The 21,803-nt window shown below is 52.4% G+C and overlaps 5 protein-coding genes across 5 annotated transcripts; 2 read left to right on the top strand and 3 right to left on the bottom strand.

The window, feature by feature from the left end:
* Positions 1 to 355: 355 nt before the first annotated feature.
* J4E83_000056 (uncharacterized protein) lies at positions 356 to 2,561 on the bottom strand (the record flags this gene model as incomplete). Its single annotated transcript, XM_049327021.1, has 6 exons — positions 356 to 502; positions 556 to 669; positions 724 to 1,779; positions 1,834 to 2,100; positions 2,149 to 2,408; positions 2,468 to 2,561. 6 exons carry the CDS (start codon positions 2,559 to 2,561, stop codon positions 356 to 358), a joined length of 1,938 nt encoding a protein of 645 aa, XP_049193166.1.
* Positions 2,562 to 2,829: 268 nt separating this feature from the next.
* Positions 2,830 to 3,759, bottom strand: J4E83_000055 (uncharacterized protein; the record flags this gene model as incomplete). The annotated part of the gene is made up of 1 exon (XM_049327020.1): positions 2,830 to 3,759. One exon carries the CDS (start codon positions 3,757 to 3,759, stop codon positions 2,830 to 2,832), a length of 930 nt encoding a protein of 309 aa, XP_049193165.1.
* A 3,361-nt stretch (positions 3,760 to 7,120) lies between these two features.
* Positions 7,121 to 8,781, top strand: J4E83_000054 (uncharacterized protein; the record flags this gene model as incomplete). Its single annotated transcript, XM_049327019.1, has 2 exons — positions 7,121 to 7,289; positions 7,346 to 8,781. 2 exons carry the CDS (start codon positions 7,121 to 7,123, stop codon positions 8,779 to 8,781), a joined length of 1,605 nt encoding a protein of 534 aa, XP_049193164.1.
* Positions 8,782 to 11,646: 2,865 nt separating this feature from the next.
* On the bottom strand, positions 11,647 to 16,227 carry J4E83_000053 (uncharacterized protein; the record flags this gene model as incomplete). The annotated part of the gene is made up of 1 exon (XM_049327018.1): positions 11,647 to 16,227. One exon carries the CDS (start codon positions 16,225 to 16,227, stop codon positions 11,647 to 11,649), a length of 4,581 nt encoding a protein of 1,526 aa, XP_049193163.1.
* A 318-nt stretch (positions 16,228 to 16,545) lies between these two features.
* J4E83_000052 (uncharacterized protein) lies at positions 16,546 to 21,516 on the top strand (the record flags this gene model as incomplete). Its single annotated transcript, XM_049327017.1, has 4 exons — positions 16,546 to 16,572; positions 16,627 to 19,599; positions 20,580 to 20,760; positions 20,840 to 21,516. The coding sequence occupies 4 exons, from the start codon at positions 16,546 to 16,548 to the stop codon at positions 21,514 to 21,516; spliced, it is 3,858 nt and encodes a 1,285-aa protein (XP_049193162.1).
* Between the last annotated feature and the right edge of the window lie 287 nt (positions 21,517 to 21,803).

Here is a 21,803-nt window from a genome sequence, read left to right as displayed (position 1 = left end):
AGAATTGCGTTGAGCTCTATTTCACAGTATCGTCCATGGAGCTATCTTGTCGTATAAAACCACCCTGGCAGCTGGCATTCTCATGCTCAGACATCACTGTCCTCGTCATATGTGTAGAGCGATCTCAGAATGCTCTCCTATCAGCACGCTCAACGAGCGCATCTAAGGGAACATCTCCACAATAAGCTGGTGATTGAAGTTCGACGAAGCTACGTTGGAGTTCTGATTAGTTGTACATGGTAAAGCAAACGACTGTTATTATACTTTGAATTACTACTCGCCATATTCAATACAGGTGCGCAATCGCTCAAGGGATGCATCGCCAGGTGTACACAGACAGACATGGCACGCGCCATCACTGCTCTCGGGCTTCAAAGTCCTCAGATCTCCTGGGGTATTCTTCTGAGGGCTGTGGCGCAATATTCTCAACTTCGGCTTTCGCTTCTTCCCAAGCCGCCTTGTTTCGTTTCGCCCAATCGATATGGCATTGAGCGAACTCCATCTGCAGTTGTTCTTAGCGGCTTTCAAGAGCACTAGGTAAAGACCGAGACATACCATGTAACGCCGTAAATCGTCCTCTTTTTCACTCTGGAATCGTCGCAGGTCCTTCATCACACCAGCACTTGCGTCTTTGGTGTCTTTCTCGGCCACAGTCAGCGCTTGTTCGAGCTGCGTAATGGTCAGTATCTCCAAGTGTCTTCACAAATGACATATTAAGCCTACCTGTACCATACTATCCCGTGTCTTGCCGATCTGATCTCTTCGAGTCTTTTCAGGATCTACGTCTGCCATACCCCTGAAAGCATGTGTAATGGACCCAAACAGCTTGTTGGTGACGAAATTTCCACTTGCAGTCTTCTTGTGCGGGCTACTAGGCGGTGACTGATTATCAGGTGCGCCCTGTGCGCTGGATGGTGTGTCGCCATGTGTAGGTGGGAAGTCGGAATCAATCGACGCCCTATCCTCGTCCGATCTACGTGGTTGCTCCGCCTCGCCGATGCTTCGGTGTGAGCTGTTGGATGCAGCGCGACTTCGGGCAGGTTGATGGCTGACGCCACTCAGATGTTGTTCTAATCGTTTCGACTCTGCTTCACTGCGTTCGAGGGATTCGAGTAGATTGCGCTTCTTCTCAAGTTCGTCCTTTGTCATGTCCTCCTGTATCCGCTTGAGCACTCGATATCTCAAGGTAGAACGTACGATACCGGCAAATTGCGCGCTCTCACGCATAGGCTCCGAGAAGCCTGCGCTGAGAGACGAAGAGAGTTCGGTCGTCGCAATGTACGTAGAGTCGACAGCTTGTCCCGTCTTTTCAATGGCTGCAGCGAGAGACTGCGTCTGTTCAGATAGCGAAAAGGCATTGAATCGAGCGCCAAGATCTGCCATGTCCTCTCCCCAATTGCCCAGGTGCATGAGCAGTCGTCTGTTGACCTTCTCCATTGGTCCTTGCAGCAGGTGTTCTAGGTCTTTGGACGAGTTCTCGAAGCTAACAAAGTATGGATCCAACTCCTCTTCCGACATATTGCGCGTCTCAGGAGGGAAACGACCGAAAATGGCAGGACCCGGTGTCGTATGCGCGGCTGCTGAAGGTAGGGCTGCGTTGTTGGCTGGTGAGACAGGAGTACCCGAGCTAGATATGGTACCGCCCGACTTCAATTTTGCGGAAGACGAGGGGACTGGAAGGTAGCTGTGGGCTTGGGAAGGGTTCGCGGCATCGAGCGGAGGTGCTTTGAGGATCTGTTTGGGGATATTGGAAACAGGCGGGCTGTTGAGTACGTCTGCCTACAGAAGCAAGTCAGTTGAAGGGGTTGGTATCTACAAGAGAACGAAGCCTACCCAACTTGTGTAGGGATCGAGGAACCGCCAGAAGACGCCATCTTGTAGTATATCCTGCATCTTCCTACACCTGTTAAGGAAGACAGCCAGCATGCGCTTCCGCAGCTCTATTATGCCGGCATCCTCCTTCGCCTTTGTCGGCTTGGCGGCGTAGTCGGCCATGGTATGCTTCTCGGGGATGGGAGGTACGATGAGCGTTGGGTGAAGTCTGACCAGTTCGGCGCGCAGGGATGCAAATTCAGAGTATCGGCGCTTGACTTCGAGGCCCTGTCCATGTGTCAGCTGCGCGGCTCCCCAGTAGCCTGGCTAACATACACCGCAGTTGATGGTGTACTGGATGTAGTTCACACCGTCCTTGCCCGCGCTCGTGATCAAGACGAGTTGCTCGGGGTGCTCGTACAGCCATTGTTCCACGCGCGCATCGTACCCGCCCTTCTTAGGCGCCTTTGGGTCTGCGTGGTCTTGGTCCTGCTCGTTGTAGTCGACGTCGCTCATGTCGCGCTGAGAGACATACTCGGGCGATTCTTGTGCGGGCGACGAAGCCTCCGAGGGCGGCGTCGCGGGGCGGTACGGCACTTGGTCATGTCAGCTAGTGATGCTGGCGATTGCTTCAGACAGTAGGTAGAAGCCTTACGGGCAGCGGGCGACGCTAGCCCAGGAGTATCCGACGTGTTGGAGTCATGGCGGGCAAAGGATCCATACGGATTGTTGTCCTCGTCGTCCCACATGTCGGCGGTGGTGGTGGTGGTGGTGTAGTTGTCGCGCTCACTGGGCGGAACAATGGTAGCGCCTGTTGGTACAACGAGCAGAGTCAGGCAGCACCAAGCGTCGACGTTGAGATGTTTGCCTTGGACATGGTGAAGCTCCCACGCTCTCCCGGCAGTGGCAGTGACGTTGCGCGTGGTCCAAGCTTGTCGACCAGCCACACCTCCGGCTGCATGCACGACGCCCCGCCACGTCACGTTACACTTGCTTACTCACAGCTATGTCATGGAATTAACAGACAAACCCTTTGCTATCCGCAGCGCCGTGCTGCGTCTCATGCACTTCTTCGCCTTCCCGTACGCCCGTGATAGTTCCTACATTCTCGTCGTCGAAGAAACCTTCGTTCGCTGCCAACGCTTCAAACCCCAGCTCTCCCCCTGCCCCTCGAGGCACCATTTTCACCGGCCAGATGAGGCACAAGCTGTAATAAACCAAGCCGCCCATGAACAGAGATAGTAGAAAGCCAAGCTTGTACATATTCTTGCTAGCCTCGGCGACAGAATCAGCATCCAAAGACCCTGCGACGCCATGGACCGTGAAGGCAACCCCAGCTGTCCACGCAGCCAGCATGCGCATATTCCAGCCTTTGCAGTACGAGTACGGGCTTTCGGATGCAGTCGTGTACAATGAGGGAACATGCAAGTTACCCTTTCGAACGAGCCAGTAGTCGACAATCATGCACGCGCAGATCGGCATCAGAAATACAGTGTAACTTCCGAGGAACGTCAAGAACGCAGTCGCCGAGGCGATAATCTTCCATGGAACAAGTAAGGGTGCCAGAATCGCGCAGAGTACCTGGCCCCGCACAATGGTCAACCATCGAGGGAAGATTCCTGTAAGATCGGCACCAACGGGAAGCGAGTTGCTTCCTGCATTGGTGACAAGTACAGCGAGCATCATACCGAAAGACGCAAATACTATCCCTGCTCTAGCTCCAGCAGTCCAATATTGATCCAAGATGGCGTCGTAGAGATCCCATACGTTCCAATAGCTTTGGCCGAGGACTTGTGTAGCGGCTGCAGTCGTTGCGGTACTCAGGAACATGACCAGTACTTTACTGGTAAGAATACCGAAGCCCTGGCTCCATGTCACATCGCCGTAGGAATGTCCGTATCGCGCTATATCAGGCTGATTGATAAGCACTGGCGCCAGAGCGCCCATAACGGAATTGATGGCTTGTATCATGGGCCAGATCAGAGCTGAGCCCGAGAGCTGAGTCTGCTTGGTCGTGTACGTAAAACTTCCAATTTTGCCCCCATTGGCACTGATTACCCAAGCGAGCACCCCGAAGAGTGCAATCGTTGTATAGACAGCTTTGACAACAAAGAGGTGTCGAAGTACCGTGGGATGAATGAACATGACTGGTAGTTGCGCCTAAAGATGAGTTTACGAAGTCAGTATTTGTCTCACATACAGTTCGTACATGGATATCACTAACCTATTAATTTTAGCATACTCAGTCGGCCTTGGACTTGAACGAGAGAAAGGTGGACATTACCTACCATCCAAAACAAGAAGAAGCTCAGCAAATCTCTACTCGTGATCCCCGCACTCTCTGGGAGGCGGTTTGGTATATCATTGTAACCCTTTCCAAATATACCCCGCATGAACACCGACGTGATACGGCCTCCATAGTAGGTCTGCGTCGCAAAATAAATGATTGCAACCACAGCTCGTACGACGATGTACAAACTCGCTCCCCTGACGCCAGCAGCTGCGCGCACATACACAGGGAAGCCAAGAAAGTACTTGACAGCGCCGCGACTATTGAGCACAACCAGAACGGTGAGAATGGCGGAGCCGATGATAGCAGCAATCATGCCGTGCCACCAGAGTAAACCGATTGAGACAAGAGATGCGCCGAGGTTGTACGAGGATGGGCTGAATGTCATGGTCAGATAGTATGCGAAGTAATGTTGCCAGCGCCATCTCCGATCTTCTGCATTGTGTTAACTTTTGGAGATGCTGAAAGATGCATTTCAAGGCTTACCAGGAGGACTGGGAAGGAGGTCTTTGTTATAACGCACTTCGCCTTGATCGCTGGTATCTTGCGCTATGACTTTGAGAGTTTTTGGAGAACTCAAAACATCCTTGCCTTGTTGCAAAATGCGAGACATGACCGCGCAGGAATACTCACGCCTGAGCAAATACCAATTCGAGCCTCGGTTGTTCGGCGGGAGGTGATTGCCAGGCTATAAACATCTTGATCGCCTCTACAAATTGCGCATCTCGTCATTGTGGCAGACAAATATTCCTATCAGCCATCTATCTATGCAAGGTTTCGCAATGCTGGGAATACGGCAGATCTTCGATGATAAGACGATAACGCGTCGGGAGGAAAGAAGCCGACGGGCAAAAAGATGAAGAATGAGGCTAGTGCGTTGACCTGTCCAAAAAGGTGATAGTGTACTTGAGTAAAGACTCCAGGGCTCCACAGGTTTTCACGGGCACGGGCATATCCAGCGAATGCGACAGGTTCTCTGCATCTGGGATTTCGATTCTAGCGACTGCATGTGTCCTTTAAGACCATGCGGCGTCCCCACGACTAATTTGCCAGGTTGCCCAGGTGGCACGTGTAGTAAGAAATCGGCGCACCCAAATGCATGATCTGGGTACGTTTGGAGGGCTGTTATACCTTCTAGCCCATGATCCGCGTGGCCAAATAATCATTTCGATCCAGATCCATAGGTACGAAGAGATCTATGAACAACCAGTCTTCGACCCAGACTTATAAGGAAAAGTCTCGCGATAGTGTTTCGCAATGTCCCTGCGTGTCGCAACCCACACATGTTCCTTCCTTGAAATATAGTTCATGAAGTTTCTCAGACTCTCCGACCTTCCTGGCTTACCAGCTATTCTAGAATGCAAAGGGATGGTCATCATCTTACCGCCTTCTCTGTATAAGCAGTCAAACGTATCCTTGAGATACTGCTCGTACACTGCACCTGCTGAGCTTACGAAACCAGGGAGCATGTGAAACTTTCCGTCGTTGCCTAAATCATGTTACTAGATTAAATCGGACATGTTGTCATGTAGAGATGCGGCTTACAATCGTAGTTGTACGGCATCATCAACAGGCCCTCTTTCTCCGATTCAGGCAGTTGCTTCTCCCAGGGAAGATCGATCCAATATGGCGAGTCTTCATTATAGACTTCCGATGTGTAGAGCATTTTGTGACCCATCTCTTTCCACATGATTGGGAGCAGGCTGGCTGTATTTGGCGTGCCTCTGCCGAAGTATGCTCCTACCGGAAATTCGCCTGTATGCGCGTCAGTATTGAACAAGATGTTTGGCATCGGGTAGGACGTACCAGTTGCCGCTTCCAAGGCTTTGCATGTCTTCTTAATATACGCCTTATCGTCTTCAAGTGAATAGTCCCATATGTCTAGCCATCTATACCCATGAGCCCCAATTTCATGGCCGTCTCTTACGCAAGCTTTTGCAAACGTAGGATTTCTCTCCATGGCCACTGCAATGGCCCACAGGGTCATGTTCCAGCCGAACTCCTTCATAAGGCGTAGTATCCGCCAAGCGCCGCACCTGCTACCATATTCGTAATCTTGCTGCAGAGGTGACGTACGAAGTCAGTGTATGTCTCAAATGCAGTTCGTACAGCCAGAACTTACCTCGCCGTTCAAATGGCGCTGTTCCCTGCCACCGCCCGAAGGGCCTTTCTCCCACAGGTAGGGTTCGCTAATGCCATCGCCATCCATGGGGTTTCTCTCGCCACCTTCTTCATAGTTAAGTACAAAGGAAACTGCTATGCGGGCGCCGTTTGGCCATTGTGCGTCATGACCATCTTCGCCAAAACCTATAATAGTGATCAGTATGAGGAGAACTGCAGATTGTGTGGTAGCGCACCTTCAAAGTCTCTGGGGAGTTGAAGAGACTCTTCGACGTGAACCATGACAGACAGATATTCGATATCACGGTCACGAACACAATACAAGAGGAAGAGTCAACGTAGATTCAACGCATGCTACCTGCGTAGGATTTTAGAGCGGTGTCAATACGTACAAGTCGCAAGGCTATCCACAGTTGAGTCAGCCAGGAACGACTCAACAATCTTTTGACTGCACGTCAAGTCCGTTCCTTTTCACCTGTCAATTTCTTATCAGCAGTTTCTTACCAATCACAACACAGAAAAGTTATCAGGTACAAGGCGCGCTGTTCGTTGTTTGCTGATCGGAAGTGACTCTCCCGACGATCGACCTCGGGAATAAGCGTTCCGCCTGCCCCGCTTTACTGTTATCTTTCCTTCGAGGCTTCCACTACACAATCTTGCAAGCATTCAGACGGCTGAACATATCGGCAAGTACGTATCAGTGGCTGGTAGGCTACGAATGAACATTTGTCACAAGGTGTTAAAGTCATGGCAGATCAACAAGTGCCGCTGTGGGTCTGCACCAGGCCTGCCAGTATGAATAACTGAGTGCCCCTGGCAATTCAGTGTATGACGAACATGTAGCATCGGCAAACGATCGCGATCTAATTACTTGAAAGCGTTGCGGTTTCACCAGAGATGTCGGTTTTCTCGCTAGATACCAGCCATGACAACCCTGTCACGACAGAAACTCTCCAGGCGCTATGCTCTCAGCTTGGGGTCAGCATCGATGAGAAAGAGAAACAGGACTATCGACGCTTACTTGCCGCATTTCACGATGCAAGTGAACGACTAATGGCTATGGACGGTAGGACATAGTGGTTCACGTCGCGAGTCATGACGGAAGCTGACATTGACGTATAGACTATGTCCCCCCAGTCGATGAGGAACGCTTTGCCAGAGAAGATGTTCATTTCCCGCAAGCATCTGAGAATTCTCATGGTGCATGGGCGTGGAAGTGCAGAATCGTTGACAAGGAAGCTAAGAGCGACGGTAAACTTTACGGCAAAACGTTCGCTTTGAAGGACAACATTGCCGTCAAGGGCGTACCAATGCTACTGGGTACGAACTTCGTCAAAGGCTATGTTCCGAATGTTGATGCAGCTGTCACTACAAGAATCCTAGCAGCTGGCGGTGAAATACTCGGAAAAGCAGTCTGTGAGAACTTGTGCCATTCTGCAACAAGCCACTCTTCGAGTACTGGAGTGGTGGAAAATCCATTTGCAAAAGGCTATAGCGCTGGAGGAAGCTCGAGCGGCTCAGCTGTTCTTGTGGCATTGGGCGAGGTCGATGGGTCAATTGGCGCAGATCAGGGTGGTAGTATCCGTGTGCCAGCCGCCAACTGTGGTATTGTTGGCCTAAAGCCTACCTTTGGCCTTGTGCCATACACCGGATGTGGAAGTAACGAGCCTACTAACGATCACATTGGTCCAATGACACGGACAGTATTGGAAAACGCTGTACTTCTCGAAGCTATTGCCGGAACGGACAATATTGACGATCGTTCTTTCGCTGCACCTCACCCATCCAAGATACCTATTTACAGTTCCATCAGGAATACTCCAATGCACAGACCCTTGGAAGGCAAGCAATTCGCTATAATTACTGAGTCGCTCTCTACACCAGCCTTGGATCCACGAGTGGTCCAACTCTTTCGCACCGCAGTCACCAAGTACGAAGACCTTGGTGCCACAGTCACCGAGATCTCGATACCGCTGCACTCAAAAGGAGCAGCGATATGGAATGGCATATCGAAAATCGGTGGATTTCTCGGGAAAACCACAGGCTCGTTCGGGCGTCGCGGACACCAGATGCTCGAGCTGAACTCATTGCTGCATCCCATGGGCCAGGACAACTGGAACGAAGCATATGCATCTACGAAGAACATCTACCTCAACGGTCTGTACGCTACACAAAAATTCCCCAACCTCCTCGCGAAAGCGACGAATCTATCAAGACAGCTTCGTGATGCTTACGACGCGGCTCTGGCACAGTACGATATATTGTTGACACCTACACTACCGTATGTAGCAACGAGTCATGCGAGCTTTGATGCAACACCACTCGAACAGATTGGAAAGCAGATCGGCTTGACTTCCAACACGGCGCCGTTCAATCAGAGTGGGCATCCAGTGTTGGCGATGCCGATTGGTATGTTGCCAGTCACGGAAGGCCCTGGAGTGGAAAAGGGAGTCGTTTTACCGGTTAGCATGCAGGTTATTGGAAAATGGTGGGATGAAGTGGGTGTTTATGAAGCGGCGTTCGCGTGGGAGAGGGCAAGTAGCTGGAGGGGTATGTGACGAACGAAGTTTTATGTAAGACCATAACGTCGCTCGCGCTCGAATTTAACGCTGAAAGGTGTTCAAGGTGATTTGTCACCGTGACAACACAACAACGTCTTCTTTGATCCTGTTCCCATGGTCTCTTCTGTCGCCGCTCACTTCAACCTCTCCACCTCCACCATCATGTCTCTCTTTTAATTGCACATCTTCTCCAACTTCATCTGGCCTCTGCAGACCTCTATCTTCAATGAAGAAGCACCCAAGTAAACATAATCCCATGAATGGTACATTCACGATGAAGACCGTCCGACTCGCTGTTGCGTACGCCTGCAGAATCTGCAGTATTTGCCGTGGGCTCAGGGAGTTGAAGTCGGCCGTGTCGTATGAAGAGAGCGATAATGAGCGGAATTCTGCTGGCATTGCACTATGCAAAGAGTTTTGCAATGCAGCAGCGGAGATTGCAAGACCCACAGCACCGCCGAGACTGCGAATGAAGTTGCGGTTCGAGATGACGACTGCACGCTGGGCTTTAGTACAGTGGGCTTGTATTGCAACCAATGTGGGCTGAAAAACGGCACCAATCCCTAATCCCTGGACGACAAGTATGACAACCATAGCCCAAATTGGCGTGGAGAGATTGAACATGCATGTCAACCCTACGCCCAATGTCCAAAGGAAGAAGCCTAGCCAGATTACCTCGCCATAGCGTTCTCTACGGGATATGTATTGACCGGATAGGATGGAGGAAACCATCTGTGAGGCGGTCATAGGCAGCATCAGGGAGGCTGACATAAGAGGCGCGAGGAGGCGGGCGTTTTGGAAAAAGAGAGGTAGATAGTAGGTTTGCGAGTAGGCTACAACTCCGAAGAGGAAATTTTGGAGAAGCATGATGGAAACCGGGCCAGATTTGAAGAGAGATACTATTCGAATCAGAGATGGTCCACAGTTGGAGTATGTTCGGTTGCGGGATAAGTAAAACTCACGTGGCATCATGGGCAGTATGGCGACGCTGTGCTCGATGTAGACAAAAGCTGCGATGCAGCATCCTCCAATGGCCAGCATGGAGACAACCATTGGAGATGCCCAGGCAAAGTAATCGCCGCCACCTGCAATAGGAATGAGCAGCAGTATCAACCCTGCACTTCCGAAGAGGATGCCTCCATAGTCGATCCTTTTCAAAACCAATTTCATATCCGCTCTCGGTTGATCCTTGGGTGTAGGCAGCACCAGAAGACACAACACCCCACAAGCCGCCGAAATCGGGCTGACGAACCAGAAGAAGCCTCTCCAGGTACTATGTTGCACAAAAGCTGCGGCGATGAAAGGTCCAGTCATGTTGCCAAGTCCCACGCATGCGCCTATCAAGCCTTGCCATTTCCCGCGTTCTTTCAAGGTCACTATATCGGAGACGATCATGGCTGAGAGGGACGCTATACCGCCATTTGCCACACCTGATAGACCGCGGAAGACGTACAACATCGTGGCATCGCGCGAGAGGCCACAGAGAAGGTCAGAGACGGTGAGAAGCGCGAGGGCGGAAAGAAGAACGGATTTTCTACCTAGATTCATTATAAGTCATTTCCTGGTGGTTTACACAGGCTAGTGGACGTACCAAATAGGTCGCTCATCCTCCCATACAACACTTGAAAGATTGTATTCGCTATCAGAGCGCTTGTGCCAGCCCAACTGATGGTGTCTTCAGCATTAAGATCCCGCCCTATCGTGGGCAAGGCAACTCCGATACCAGTTTGGTCGACGAAGCAGATGAAATGCGATATCGCAAGGGCCGAAAATACAACGAGGAGCTTCTTTCGCTGAAGTAAATTGGATTGATCAAAGACGGCCGCTTCGGCCGCATGTTGGCGAGCCTCCATGGTGTGGAAGTAAAGAGATCTGACGGCGTTGCCCGGGGAATGTGTTGACGTTGATTCGGTTGCAAGACCTTTCGTATTGTTGTCTTGCCGCTCCGATGAGACATTTGCAGGTTTCAGTCAGCACTGCCCTGAGAGAGGTGCTTGCTGTGAAGACTTCTGTGCGCGTGAAGTGATCCAGTGCGAAGCTTGAAGAAAACATGGTTCATGCAACCCAATTGGGTCTCATACCGTAATCGCGATGCGAGATATCCGAACTTGCTAGGCGCTTTGGGGATAGTCACGCGATCCCTCGGTCTTGGTTGGATGCACGGAGACGCTGTCAATCGAGGGGGCTTGTTGTCGTTACAGTTAGAAGTCGGGGAAAGGGGGTCAAGATCCATAAATTGCGATGTTGCTACTGGGCCAGTAAACCTCAACAATCAGGTCCTGCAGGTCCAACATACTCTTGTAGCGAATGCGACCATTCTGGGTACTTGGAGCAAATCACATGGTGATGAATCTTAAGATCGTTTCGATGTAATTCTGGTTTAGACCAGAAGATAGACCATGGCAACAGGAGCACGCTGGGGCTGAACAAGCAGTCGTATACATGGTTCTATCCTACACTAAGCACGAACTTCCAGATGCTCATGTCGCATCGCTAACGTAAAAAGATAGGAATTCCTCTGATACAGATGGAAAGCATAAAGACCAGCGTGAGATCGCACTTTACTTTCCCATGTGTTGTGGTGAAAGCGAGCGACAGGCATGCACGAGGTATGAAAAGACAAAGCAGCCGAAATGCGCCGCGAACGGCCTGAGCAAAACTGTCCTTGGATAAGAAATCACCCATTTCTCAAAAACGCCGCTAAACGGGACCCTTAACTGACTCTTAGGAAAAAAGCCTACAAGGCTGAAGCTACGGTACAATGTAAAGAATCTAATCCGTATTGTGTGGTGGTAACTATACACATTGTACCCAGGTGTATTCGAAACAACCGAAAGAACTTTGAAAGAATAATTCACTACCTCAGCCACGAGCGCGGCCGCTGCGTCGGACAGTACCATTGGTGGCAGAAGTGGGTGAGGAGGTCGCAGCAGCGCCATTGACCTTGGCTTTGTTTGCTTTGGTTCTAGTCGTGCTCCTCGCGGACTTGGGCGGTGTGGCTTCTTTGATCAGATTGGCAGCTTTGCGTTTTTGGATGACCGGTAATGGATTAACGCCGTTCGTGTTAGCAGCACCCTTTCCGCGTGTTCTTTTTGCTGGCGCAGGTTCGGGCTCGGGCTCGGGCTCTGAAGACGATCCTGGGTCTGAAAGTTCAGAGTCTTCTGCTTTATCTCCGTGCTCTTTCTCAGCCGCTACTTCTGCGTCGTTCATAGCCACATCTACTTCCGCAGCAGGAGTAGATTTGTCTTCTTGTTCTGCATCCGATGCATCGCTCTCTTCTTCAGCTTCTTCTTCAGCTTCTTCTTGGATATCTTCAGCAACACCTCCTGCGCCTTCTTCATCGCTTGATACCTCAACATAGCTCTTGTGTGCAATGCTCCGTCGATCGCTCTTTCTTCGTGGTCCACTAGATGGCGGAACACCGCCCTCAACATCGCTCGCACCATCATCGTCACCAGCTCTCCTCTTCTTCTTCGGTGTCTTAACGGGTCGCTCAGTCTTGGCCTTCTTATTCTTGATAGATCGGTCGCCCTTGATCTTCTTACGTGGCTTCTCCATACCATCTGAGGCCTTGCGCTTCTTGCTTCGAATAGCTTTTCGCACGAGTACATCAAGTTCGTCGACGAGGTCTTCCCCAATCCATGTCTTCTTGGCAATCTCTTGCGCCCGATCGTGACTCTCAAGAGGCCGGAAGATACCGGAGGGTAATTTCGTTTTCCCTGGCCATGATTGCATTGTCCAGTTGTTCTGCTCTTCCCACGAACGAATCAGAGCCTGCGCTAGATCTGACAAGATGTAAAGATTCTCATCAGCCTGGCGTGATGGTGCAATGCCGTCTGCTACGCCCTTGACGCGTTGAGCGACATGGAAGATAAGCGACAGGTTCTCCTCAGTTGCGATACATTTGAGGTAATACAAGATGTACTCTGCCATAAGCTTTAGTGTCTCGTCTTCTGTGTCGAAGTCGGGGTGGTGAGCAAGCAAGCTCAATAGCCGAGCGAATACGGTCTCCAATATTGTCTCCTTTCGTGCAGAAAAAGCAGCGCGGCGTGCTCGAATCCAGGTCATGGTGCTGTTCTTGATGGTCTTTTCAGGCTCATGTGCGAGGAAGAAGAGGATGGTATAGAATCGTGGCGGCAACCGGCCCTGACCAAGATATTTCATCAACTTGTCAGCAAAGCTCTGACGCACCTGCGCACAAGGGTCATGCGTAATGAGAGCGAGTTGAACAAAGTCAGCGGGGCTCAAGAAAGCATCTAGGCGCTTGTTGCATGAGAGTTTGAGTAAGGAATTGGCTGCAAGAAGCCGCTGGCGCGATTTGTGTCCTGCTGGGGTGTTGCCATCCGCCGAGCCTTCCCCACTGTCTTTCACGTAGCGGTTTAGTAGCCTGTACGTGTCTTCTGCAGCATCGTTGAAGTTGGCATCAGACGGCAAGGAGCGTAGCCGGTTCACTAGAATCTTGATCGCCCACGACCTGCCTTGGATTTCGTCATCCGGTATATCCATCCACTCGATATCTGCGTCGGCTAGCATCACATGTGGTTTCTTGAGAACCTCCTTGATAGCAATCTCAACGATGGCATCCATATCATCTTCGCAATCTTGCTGCGCTAGTAATACTAGTTGACTCAGCGCAGCTAATTTGCTAAGCCAGTGAGCCCCAGCGTACTGGAAGCCTTTGATGCTCTTCGTGAGAATTTCCTTCGCATGCATCTCCTTCTTGTCATCACTGTTCATAATGATGGTGATTGCATGCTTTGCCGCTTGCGGAGGTGTACCGTAGAAGGCAAAGTTAAGAAAGCTTTGTACCAACTTTAGGCTGTCCTTTCCGTTCATTGGTATGTCCGTGGGGAACTTCTGTGCAAATGCAGCACAGGCTTTGAGATCGTCTACTGCACCAGGAGGGTTGGGTTTCGTTGCTGTAGGTGCCTCACTTTCAAGTGTTTTACAGAGATCCTTTACGTGGGTGGAGAAAACCTTGGGGTGTTTTGTGGAGATTTCTTTCAACAACTCGTGAGCAGTGGCACCAAGGCCCTTGTCGTTGGTGCGAGTATACTCGATGACAGCTGGTACATGGCTTTTGTTGTAGCACAGTAGGCTAACGCGGTAGAGAAGTGGTGTCAAGGTATCGAGCACTGAAGAGCCTGGCCCCTCCTCAATCCTCTTTCTTAGCTCCTTGATGGACCTAACAACCCGGCGGTAGTCACTCGCTGGATCCACGCAGAACCGGATGAGAGCATAGGTACGGCGATCGTGGGCTTTGGCAAATTTCCATAAATCGTCCCTAACGCGGGTTGGATCGGGAAGTGTCTTCGCGTAGTAGGTGATGAGGCCCTCCAGATTTGTCTTGACATCCTTCTCACCCTTTTCTGTGACGCCACCATTGTAGTCTTCGCATAGTTTTAGAAAGTGCTCCATGTACCTAGCACCGGGACCCTGGTTCCCTTGTTTCGCGAAAAAGACCTTCTTGGCTTTCGCCTCCAGCCCGTTGACGAGTACGAGCAGTCTTTCGGTTCGCATCTTATCCAGGCCTGCTTCTGTGTAACCCGGGTCGTTGTTTGTCTGGCTGTCTTTTCCGGTTTGGGAGTTCCCAGCTGGCGGTGCTTTTGCTTTAACGGGTGGATAAGCAAGCGGAAGCAGCGAGTCGTATAGCGCGAGATCGACCTGCACGTTGATTTCGAGGTCGTTCACGTAGCAAGCTTCGAGAATACGGGATGGAATTGGGCCGAGCAGAGCCTTGATGCTGTCATCGCCCTCAGCGATGGCACCAGCAGCTACACCCCATATCTTGCCGAGGAGTCTCATAGACTCGGAATGGATGACGTTTTTCTTGTCCTTTACGCGATCGGCAAGATTGGAGAGAATGGACCCTGCTTCCGCCATACTGCCGTTGCTACCGAGCTTGCGAACGATGTCGATGAAGTCAAAGTGCGCAATCGCTTTGACGGCGGCTAGACGCACCTTCTCGTCGCTATCAATCAAGCATTCACTAAAGTACTTGAGCAGCTTCTGTTCTTCTTCGAGATCGAGACCAATACCACCCGCGGATGTCATCAATATGCGACCGATTCCGGTGGTCCAAGCGGCGCGTATGATGGCAGACTTGTCGTTCTTACGCTGGAGGAAAGAATGATAGGCCACAGGGTATTGCGTGGGGAACGAGTTGATGGAGACTGGCGTGGTGAGATAGTCGAAGGGTCGCGCCGAGTCTGCGCGCGACAGGCTCTGTGAAGGATAGGCCACTGGGTCCATGTCGGGCAGAGGAGGTGGGCCAGCTGCACCAATGCCTGATATCATGTCGCCGAATGTTTCGGTAGCAAGCTGACGGAGCTGCACATTCTCCGTGGCGAGCTCGTCCTGTAGATGCGGGACGATCTCCTGAAGCACGCCAGGACAGCATTTCCATAGCTCGCGCAATAGCCGGTGTGCTTTATGTGCCTCATTGATATCGTCCTCTGAGGGGCCGCGACGAAGGTCGTCGGCACCTTGGTCCTTGGAGTGGGGCTTGTATGTGCTCCCCGAGTTGGTGAAGTCGACAATGACTGAGCTGAAATAGTTGCCGATGAGGCGAGCCATCTTCTCTGGGAAAGCGTTGCAGACATTCTTAGCCATGTTGTAGGCGGGCGGTGCCTCTTTGCGCCGCAGCGTTGATTGCTTGGCGTCGATGTGCAGGCTCTTGTTGGCCCTGGCTGAGGCGGCGAGGGTGAAGGGATCGGCCCAGAGAAACTGGGCGACGACAACGTCGACCACGTCGTGCGTGACTGCCGGGGCCTCGTCTATGATGGTGGAGAGGATCTCGGTCATGTTGTGCTCGACGTTCTTGCTCAGCTCTTGGCCGCTGGACGAGGCAGACAGGACGTCGAAGCAGGTGGTGAAGAGGGCGGCGGTGAGGTGATGGGAGCCCGGGATCTCGTTGATGAGGAGGATGCTCTTCCATTCGGCGAGCGAGCGGAGGATGTACATGTGCTGGCTGTTGTAGGGGTGCGCGGGCTCGGCGAGGAGCGGCAGCAGCTTGAGGATGATGACGGAGAAGATGTCCTTGAGCTTCGAGGCCGGGTAGGGCGCATCGGGCGCAAACAGCTTCAGCATGTCGACGATGCAGCACAGGGTCCACGCGCGGACGCCGTTGTCCTTGTGCTGCACGAGACTGTGGTGGGCCAGCGACTCGGCGACGGGCATGAGCGAGTCGCGGTGTGCCTCTTCCTGGTCTATGGTGCGCAATTCGTCGAGCAGCGCCTTGAGTCGCGTCAACAGGTCGTTGACGCCAATCTGTTTGCCGGGCCGGCCAACAAGCGGTTGCTTGAACGTGAGCTTCTTCAGGCCCTCGCGTGCCTCGTCGCCGCGTTCCAGCTCCAGCTCTTGCTCCTGTTCCTGCTCCTGCTCCTGCTCGTCTTGCACCGCCTCGGGCGCGGCGGCCGCGCTGCGCCTACTGCGCGGTGCCATGTCGCGTGGCTGCGCGTGGGAAGCGGCGTGCAGAGACGAGGTAGTGTGTGTCGGCTGTGGCTGCGGTTGCGCGCGGCAGTGGGGTCGTCGAGTAGCAGCGCGGTGATGGGCATGGGGCGGCGATGTTGAGGCCAACGTGCTTGTGGTCCGACTTTCTGAGCCGCGACGCGCTAACTACGCGACTGACGTCCGCCTGTCGGGACCGTGCTCCACCACCACTCCTGTACACCCCAGCCCACTCCTGTACACCCAGCCCGAACACACGCACTCTCCGACACTACCAGCCCCTTGGCCTTGACGCCCATCTGGCCATGTCACATGGAGCGCCAACACACCTTCCTGCAGGTACGCTGTCTGCCCAGACCTCCCCACGTGCGCTGACCCCTCTCTCTCTCTCAGTTGAAGCAGCCGTGTGTCCAAGTCCTACAAGCCACGGCCACTCTCTCGCAGAGCCCAAGCGCTCCGAGGGAGCTGATCCACGCCCTCACCCGTCTGCTCACTAACCTCCAATCCATCACCTCCACACCTGGTCTCCTGGACGCTAAACTCACTGAGTACGCTTTCGTCTCTCTATCTCAGGTACTGCGGAATTCCCGACACGTCCCAGTTAGAGCGCTAGAGCTCTGCCTGGAATGCATCTCGACCTTGCTATCTGCTAACTGGGGAGGTGGCCTTGAGCCTGCGCTCTCTGGACAACTCCTCATCCTCTTCACCTTTCTCGCCAAACCTTCATCCGCCGAGAATGGCATCTCGGCCACCTCAGAGGAGCTACAGTCGCTCGCTCTCGGCTGCACATCCGAGTTGATGAGTGCGACGTCTCGTACCAAGCAGGGCAAAGAGGCCATGACGGCTGCGGCTAACATACCTGCCTTGGGCGAGGCTGTACTAGTCATGCTCGAACGTCTCACAGATAGCAACTCCAACACCGTCAAGCTGCAGTCCACTTGCGCCCTCAAACAGACTGTCGGCGCGATTGGCGATGACGATGCTCTTGCCAGCTTTCTGCCCAGGATAGTCTCGTCTTTGGCTAAAGTATTGACTCCCCGTAGCAGTGTTCGACCCGGCTTTCGCGTTGTTGAACAAGGCTTGGAAGTTCTTGCATCACTTCTTGCCCGTTTACTTGGCGATGCCCAGACCAAAGATTTGCCCGAGACACTACTGTCGGATGAGTCTGGCGGATGCACCACAATATCTCGATCAGTCGCTTGGCTACAAGCAACTGCAACACAGATGAAGATTGCGCTTGCCAATATCTTCAGATTGAGGGATCATGATAAGCAAGAGGTACGGCAAGCGCTCTTGAATCTGTGTCTTTGCGTCGTAAGGGATTGTCGTACATCACTGTCTCTTTGCACAAGCATGGCTATCGAAACCATGGTCGATCTGGCAGGCCATGAGACCCCGGCCGACACCACTGAGGACAAACTCAGAAGACTGTTATCAGCAGACCAGAATCTCTCCGAACTTTTGCGCGAAAGTTTGCATGGTTGGATCGTCGCCTTGCCTAGATTGATGCGATCAAAAGACGACCGTACCCGCCATAAAATCGTACATCAGATATCAGTCTCGCTTCGCCTGTTCGATGAAGATCCAATGATTCTAGATGAGCGTCTGGCCGATAGTCTTCGGGATGGCGTGTCTGCAGTGTTTATCCATGGCAGGGGGCTCGAAGAAATAAACGACCGCAACACCAGTCTCGTCGCTGGTCGTACGCTGGTATTTAGCTCGACAGAGTCGTCTTCTTTCCCACTAATCAGCATGCAATTCAAAGGCCAGGAAGACATGATGAAGGGGTTTAAAGTATTAGTTCAAGAACTTGCGCGATCCAACTCTGCGTTGGCTGTTGCTCAGGGCCTGACCAATTCCGTCGATCTTGGGGCGCCCGAGATGCGCTTGGCGAGCTTCTGGCTCTCAGTCAATCTAGTAAGAGACATGGCATCAGTCAATCCATCTGTCGATGATTTCATGAATCTGGGAACGCCAAACCCGAGGGAGGAAGTCTTGGATGACTTGTACTCGCATTCTCTGTCATTGCTGAACCAGCGAACTGTGGACACCAACAGCCATTGGCATTTATATGCATTAGCGCTCGAGACGGTAGCTTTGCAGGCGAAGCGGTACAAGACCGAGTTTCGCCCTGAGTTGAGTGAAGTACTTTATCCGGTGCTGCATTACCTTGGCAGTTCCAACAGCGCACTACGCGAGCACGCCCTGATTTGTCTCAATATCGTAGCAGGGGCCTCGGGATACAAGGACGCAGGGGAGCTTGTTGTCAGTAATGTCGATTACATTGTCAACGCAATTGGCCTAAAGTTGGCATATGGCGATGTGTCGCCTCAAGCACCACAAGTCCTACTCATGATGATAAGGCTTTGTGGCCCACCTCTCCTACCTTACCTAGATGACTTGGTGGATAGTATTTTCAACGCCTTGGAGAGATATCATGGCTATCCTAAGCTTGTGGAGCTGCTTTTCAACGTCTTGAAAGGCATGACGGAACAAGGTGTCAAAGCACCACAACTTGCCGTGTCAGCCGACAATAAGAAAGAGGAACATGTGCATCTGAAGAGAACGGTCGTCATGAACGATGTCATCGAAGCAATTCAAAATTTCGAGGTAGAGACACAAGAGCGGGAAGAGGAAGAGAAGCAAGCGTCAAGGGAGGCACTCCCACGAAAGCCCTGGAAAGTCGGTAAGACTTCAGAAGATACCGACTCCAATAGCACGGACGAGGAGAACGGTCGCCCGCCTCCCCCACACACCGAGGAGTCTTCCCCTCCCGCCCCGCGTGCCTTTGCTATTCTCCTCAAAATCTCCGAGTTGACACAGCACTATCTCACCACCATGTCGCCTAACCTCCGGAACTCGCTTTTGTCCCTCCTTCGTACCACTATACCTGCTATTGCAGAACACGAGAACTCACTCCTGCCCCTCATTAATACGCTCTGGCCTGTATTACTACCTCGTCTACAAGATTCGGAAGCATACGTGGTATCAAATGCGCTCGATATTGTAGCATTGATGTGTGAACACGGAAAAGATTTCATGCGAACTAGGATCGATGATGCATGGAACATTACCAGGAAGGTCTACGAACGCACTAGACAGAACGACGACTCCAACAGGAAAGGCAGCTTCCAACCGATGTCGCTAGAGATCAAGGCTATCGGGACTGGCCTGACGAGGCTCGCCGTGGACTCGCAGCCTACGGCCGACTTTTCACCAGTGGAGCTGTACGTTGATACGCCTACACGGATGATCTGGAACAGTCTGACCGCCTTGCTATGCGCCATTGCGAAAAACGTAACGATGCGGGATGAGCGCTTCGAAGAAATGCTGGACATGCTGGACCCTGTGCTAGCGAGAGACGACGTACGCGGAGCGCTGGGTCACAGCAACGCCGACGCGATATGGTTGCGACTATACAAAAAGCGGCAGGGGACTGACAGAGGGAAGCATTCTAGGTCATTTGTATCAACAAAAGCACATGAGGTAGCAGGCAAAATACCCGTAGGCAAGCCCCACTGGCATTTCGTGCGAGCCTAAAGCGAAACGATGTCTGCACAGCCACGGATGTCTATCGAAGAGCTTTCCATTCGGCCAGGCGCGGCAGCAGCAACAGTGCAGTTGACCTGCAGTATTGAAGGATTCCCATGTAACCATACTGTTATCGTATATATGGAATAATTGGACGTTCAGATACTTTAGTACTAGTGCAAGCATTTCACCCGTCTGCCCCTCCATCTAGCATCGCATGCTCCTCGTTCTTCAATTTTCAATATTGCCCAGTCACTGTACCTTTGCTACTCGAGTGTCACGCTGTAGATTAGCTGTGAAGGGGATTCTTTCTCCGTTACTTATCGCTCACTGTTTGGTGCACTCTTCTATAGATCATGAAAATATAGAAAAGAACCCAAAATTGAGAGCATTTTGTACAATACATAGCCCAACTTTCGTCATAGTATCCGCCTCACATTTTGTCCATGTCTGATCACTCGTACATGTTCTCAAGGATGATAAAATGACTTTGCGGTCTTTTTTCCCCAGGCATTATACTAGCTGATGTACGCCTTTTGTCACAGCCAGATCTTTGGGTCTTCTGACTGCGCGCTCTTTACATGAAGCAACTCAGATATTCTACGTTGCACGTGTAACCTCGTATAACCACAAAGGTGCAACACGAGGGACCTTGCAGGAAGTATACCCTAGAGCAGAGGGACAGCAACGTAGTCTATCATACATAAGGTTGACGGCAGGACCGAAGTGGAATTCGTCAAATGAGTGTTCAAATTGTACAGCGCGCCAAGAATGTCACAAGATGAGACTATTCGGAACCAGCCCGGGCCCCACAGACCAAGCTCAAGACCATAGCTACCAGCAACGCCGACTGTGACCAGCAAACCCACATCACCGCACCAAATCCAAACACACTGAACCCAAACACACTGCAATACGGCATCATCTCCAGGCGCACAGCACGTACTATCGTCTACGTCCCAACAACACGACAAGGCGCGAAGATGCCACCAGCCCGTAGGCACTCCCGTCGCGCTCAAGCGCGTCGCAAACCACACGTAGGCGGCCACGACGCAGTGCACTAACAAGCTACCAGCGACCCGCGCCGTCTCGTCCAAAGACCTCCCTCCTTCGGTCGAAGGCGCCTACTACCGCAAATGCATCGACCTCCGCCGCCGCATAACCGACATTGAAGAGAACAACGACGGCACGCGCCTGCGCATCACACGCCTGAACCGCGGCATCCAGAAGATGCGCCTCGAGCGCGCATTCCTGCTCGAGCAGCTGAACAAGCACATGGAGTACAATGTCGACGACAGCGATCGCAGCAGCAGCCCACCGCCCACCCCAACCGATAAGCCCTTGAGGAGCAAAAGGAGCCACAACAGGAAGGGCACGCCTCCTCTTGGTGGCAGCGCCGAGGGCCGACTGGGACTGGGCCCCCTGCCGCATGCCATCAACCCTATGAGCAGTGCGCAGAGTACACCAGACCCGTCGGGACGGCCCCAGAACAGCTACTTCGGTGCCATTGGCGCTGCCACGACGACCAGTCCACACACCGCTGTCAACGGCGCGCCTCCTACACTTCCTCCCCTGCACGCGCTCCCGCCGCTGCACGCACAGCAGCCGCAACAGCAGCCACCCCCTCAGCGCGCCTACTTCGACCCGGCTTACGATGAACAGCGCCCGCCCGCGACCGACGCTGCGCCCCCTCCACCGCACAACGGTGATACCGACATGACAGATGCAGCTTTCACAGCCGTCAACCGCTAAGACTGCGAAGCCGGGCAGCCCCTTTTGACGGCAAGCGAGAACAGATGACAGTAACCAGAAACACCATGGGAGGGCAGCGAGGCGTTTGGGCTTCTCAGAGTTCTAGGTAGGGGGGGTATTGTAATTCTTCTTTTGTGTGTTAGTATACTTATCCACTGCCTGGTGCTGTGATTGTGAAGCGGGGCTTGAGTCTTCCAGGTATGCTCCCATGGCTTTTGGCAAGTTGTTTGATCTTTCCTTCTTGCACGAGCGGTGTTGCACTCGTGTCACAATAGCACGTACATGAG

Source organism: Alternaria metachromatica (genome assembly GCF_023757995.1).
Source record: "Alternaria metachromatica strain BMP 0045 chromosome Unknown scaffold_1, whole genome shotgun sequence".
Classification (NCBI taxonomy): domain Eukaryota; kingdom Fungi; phylum Ascomycota; class Dothideomycetes; order Pleosporales; family Pleosporaceae; genus Alternaria; species Alternaria metachromatica.
Note: the sequence above shows the minus strand (reverse complement) of the source record. Positions and strands in the feature narration are given on the sequence as shown.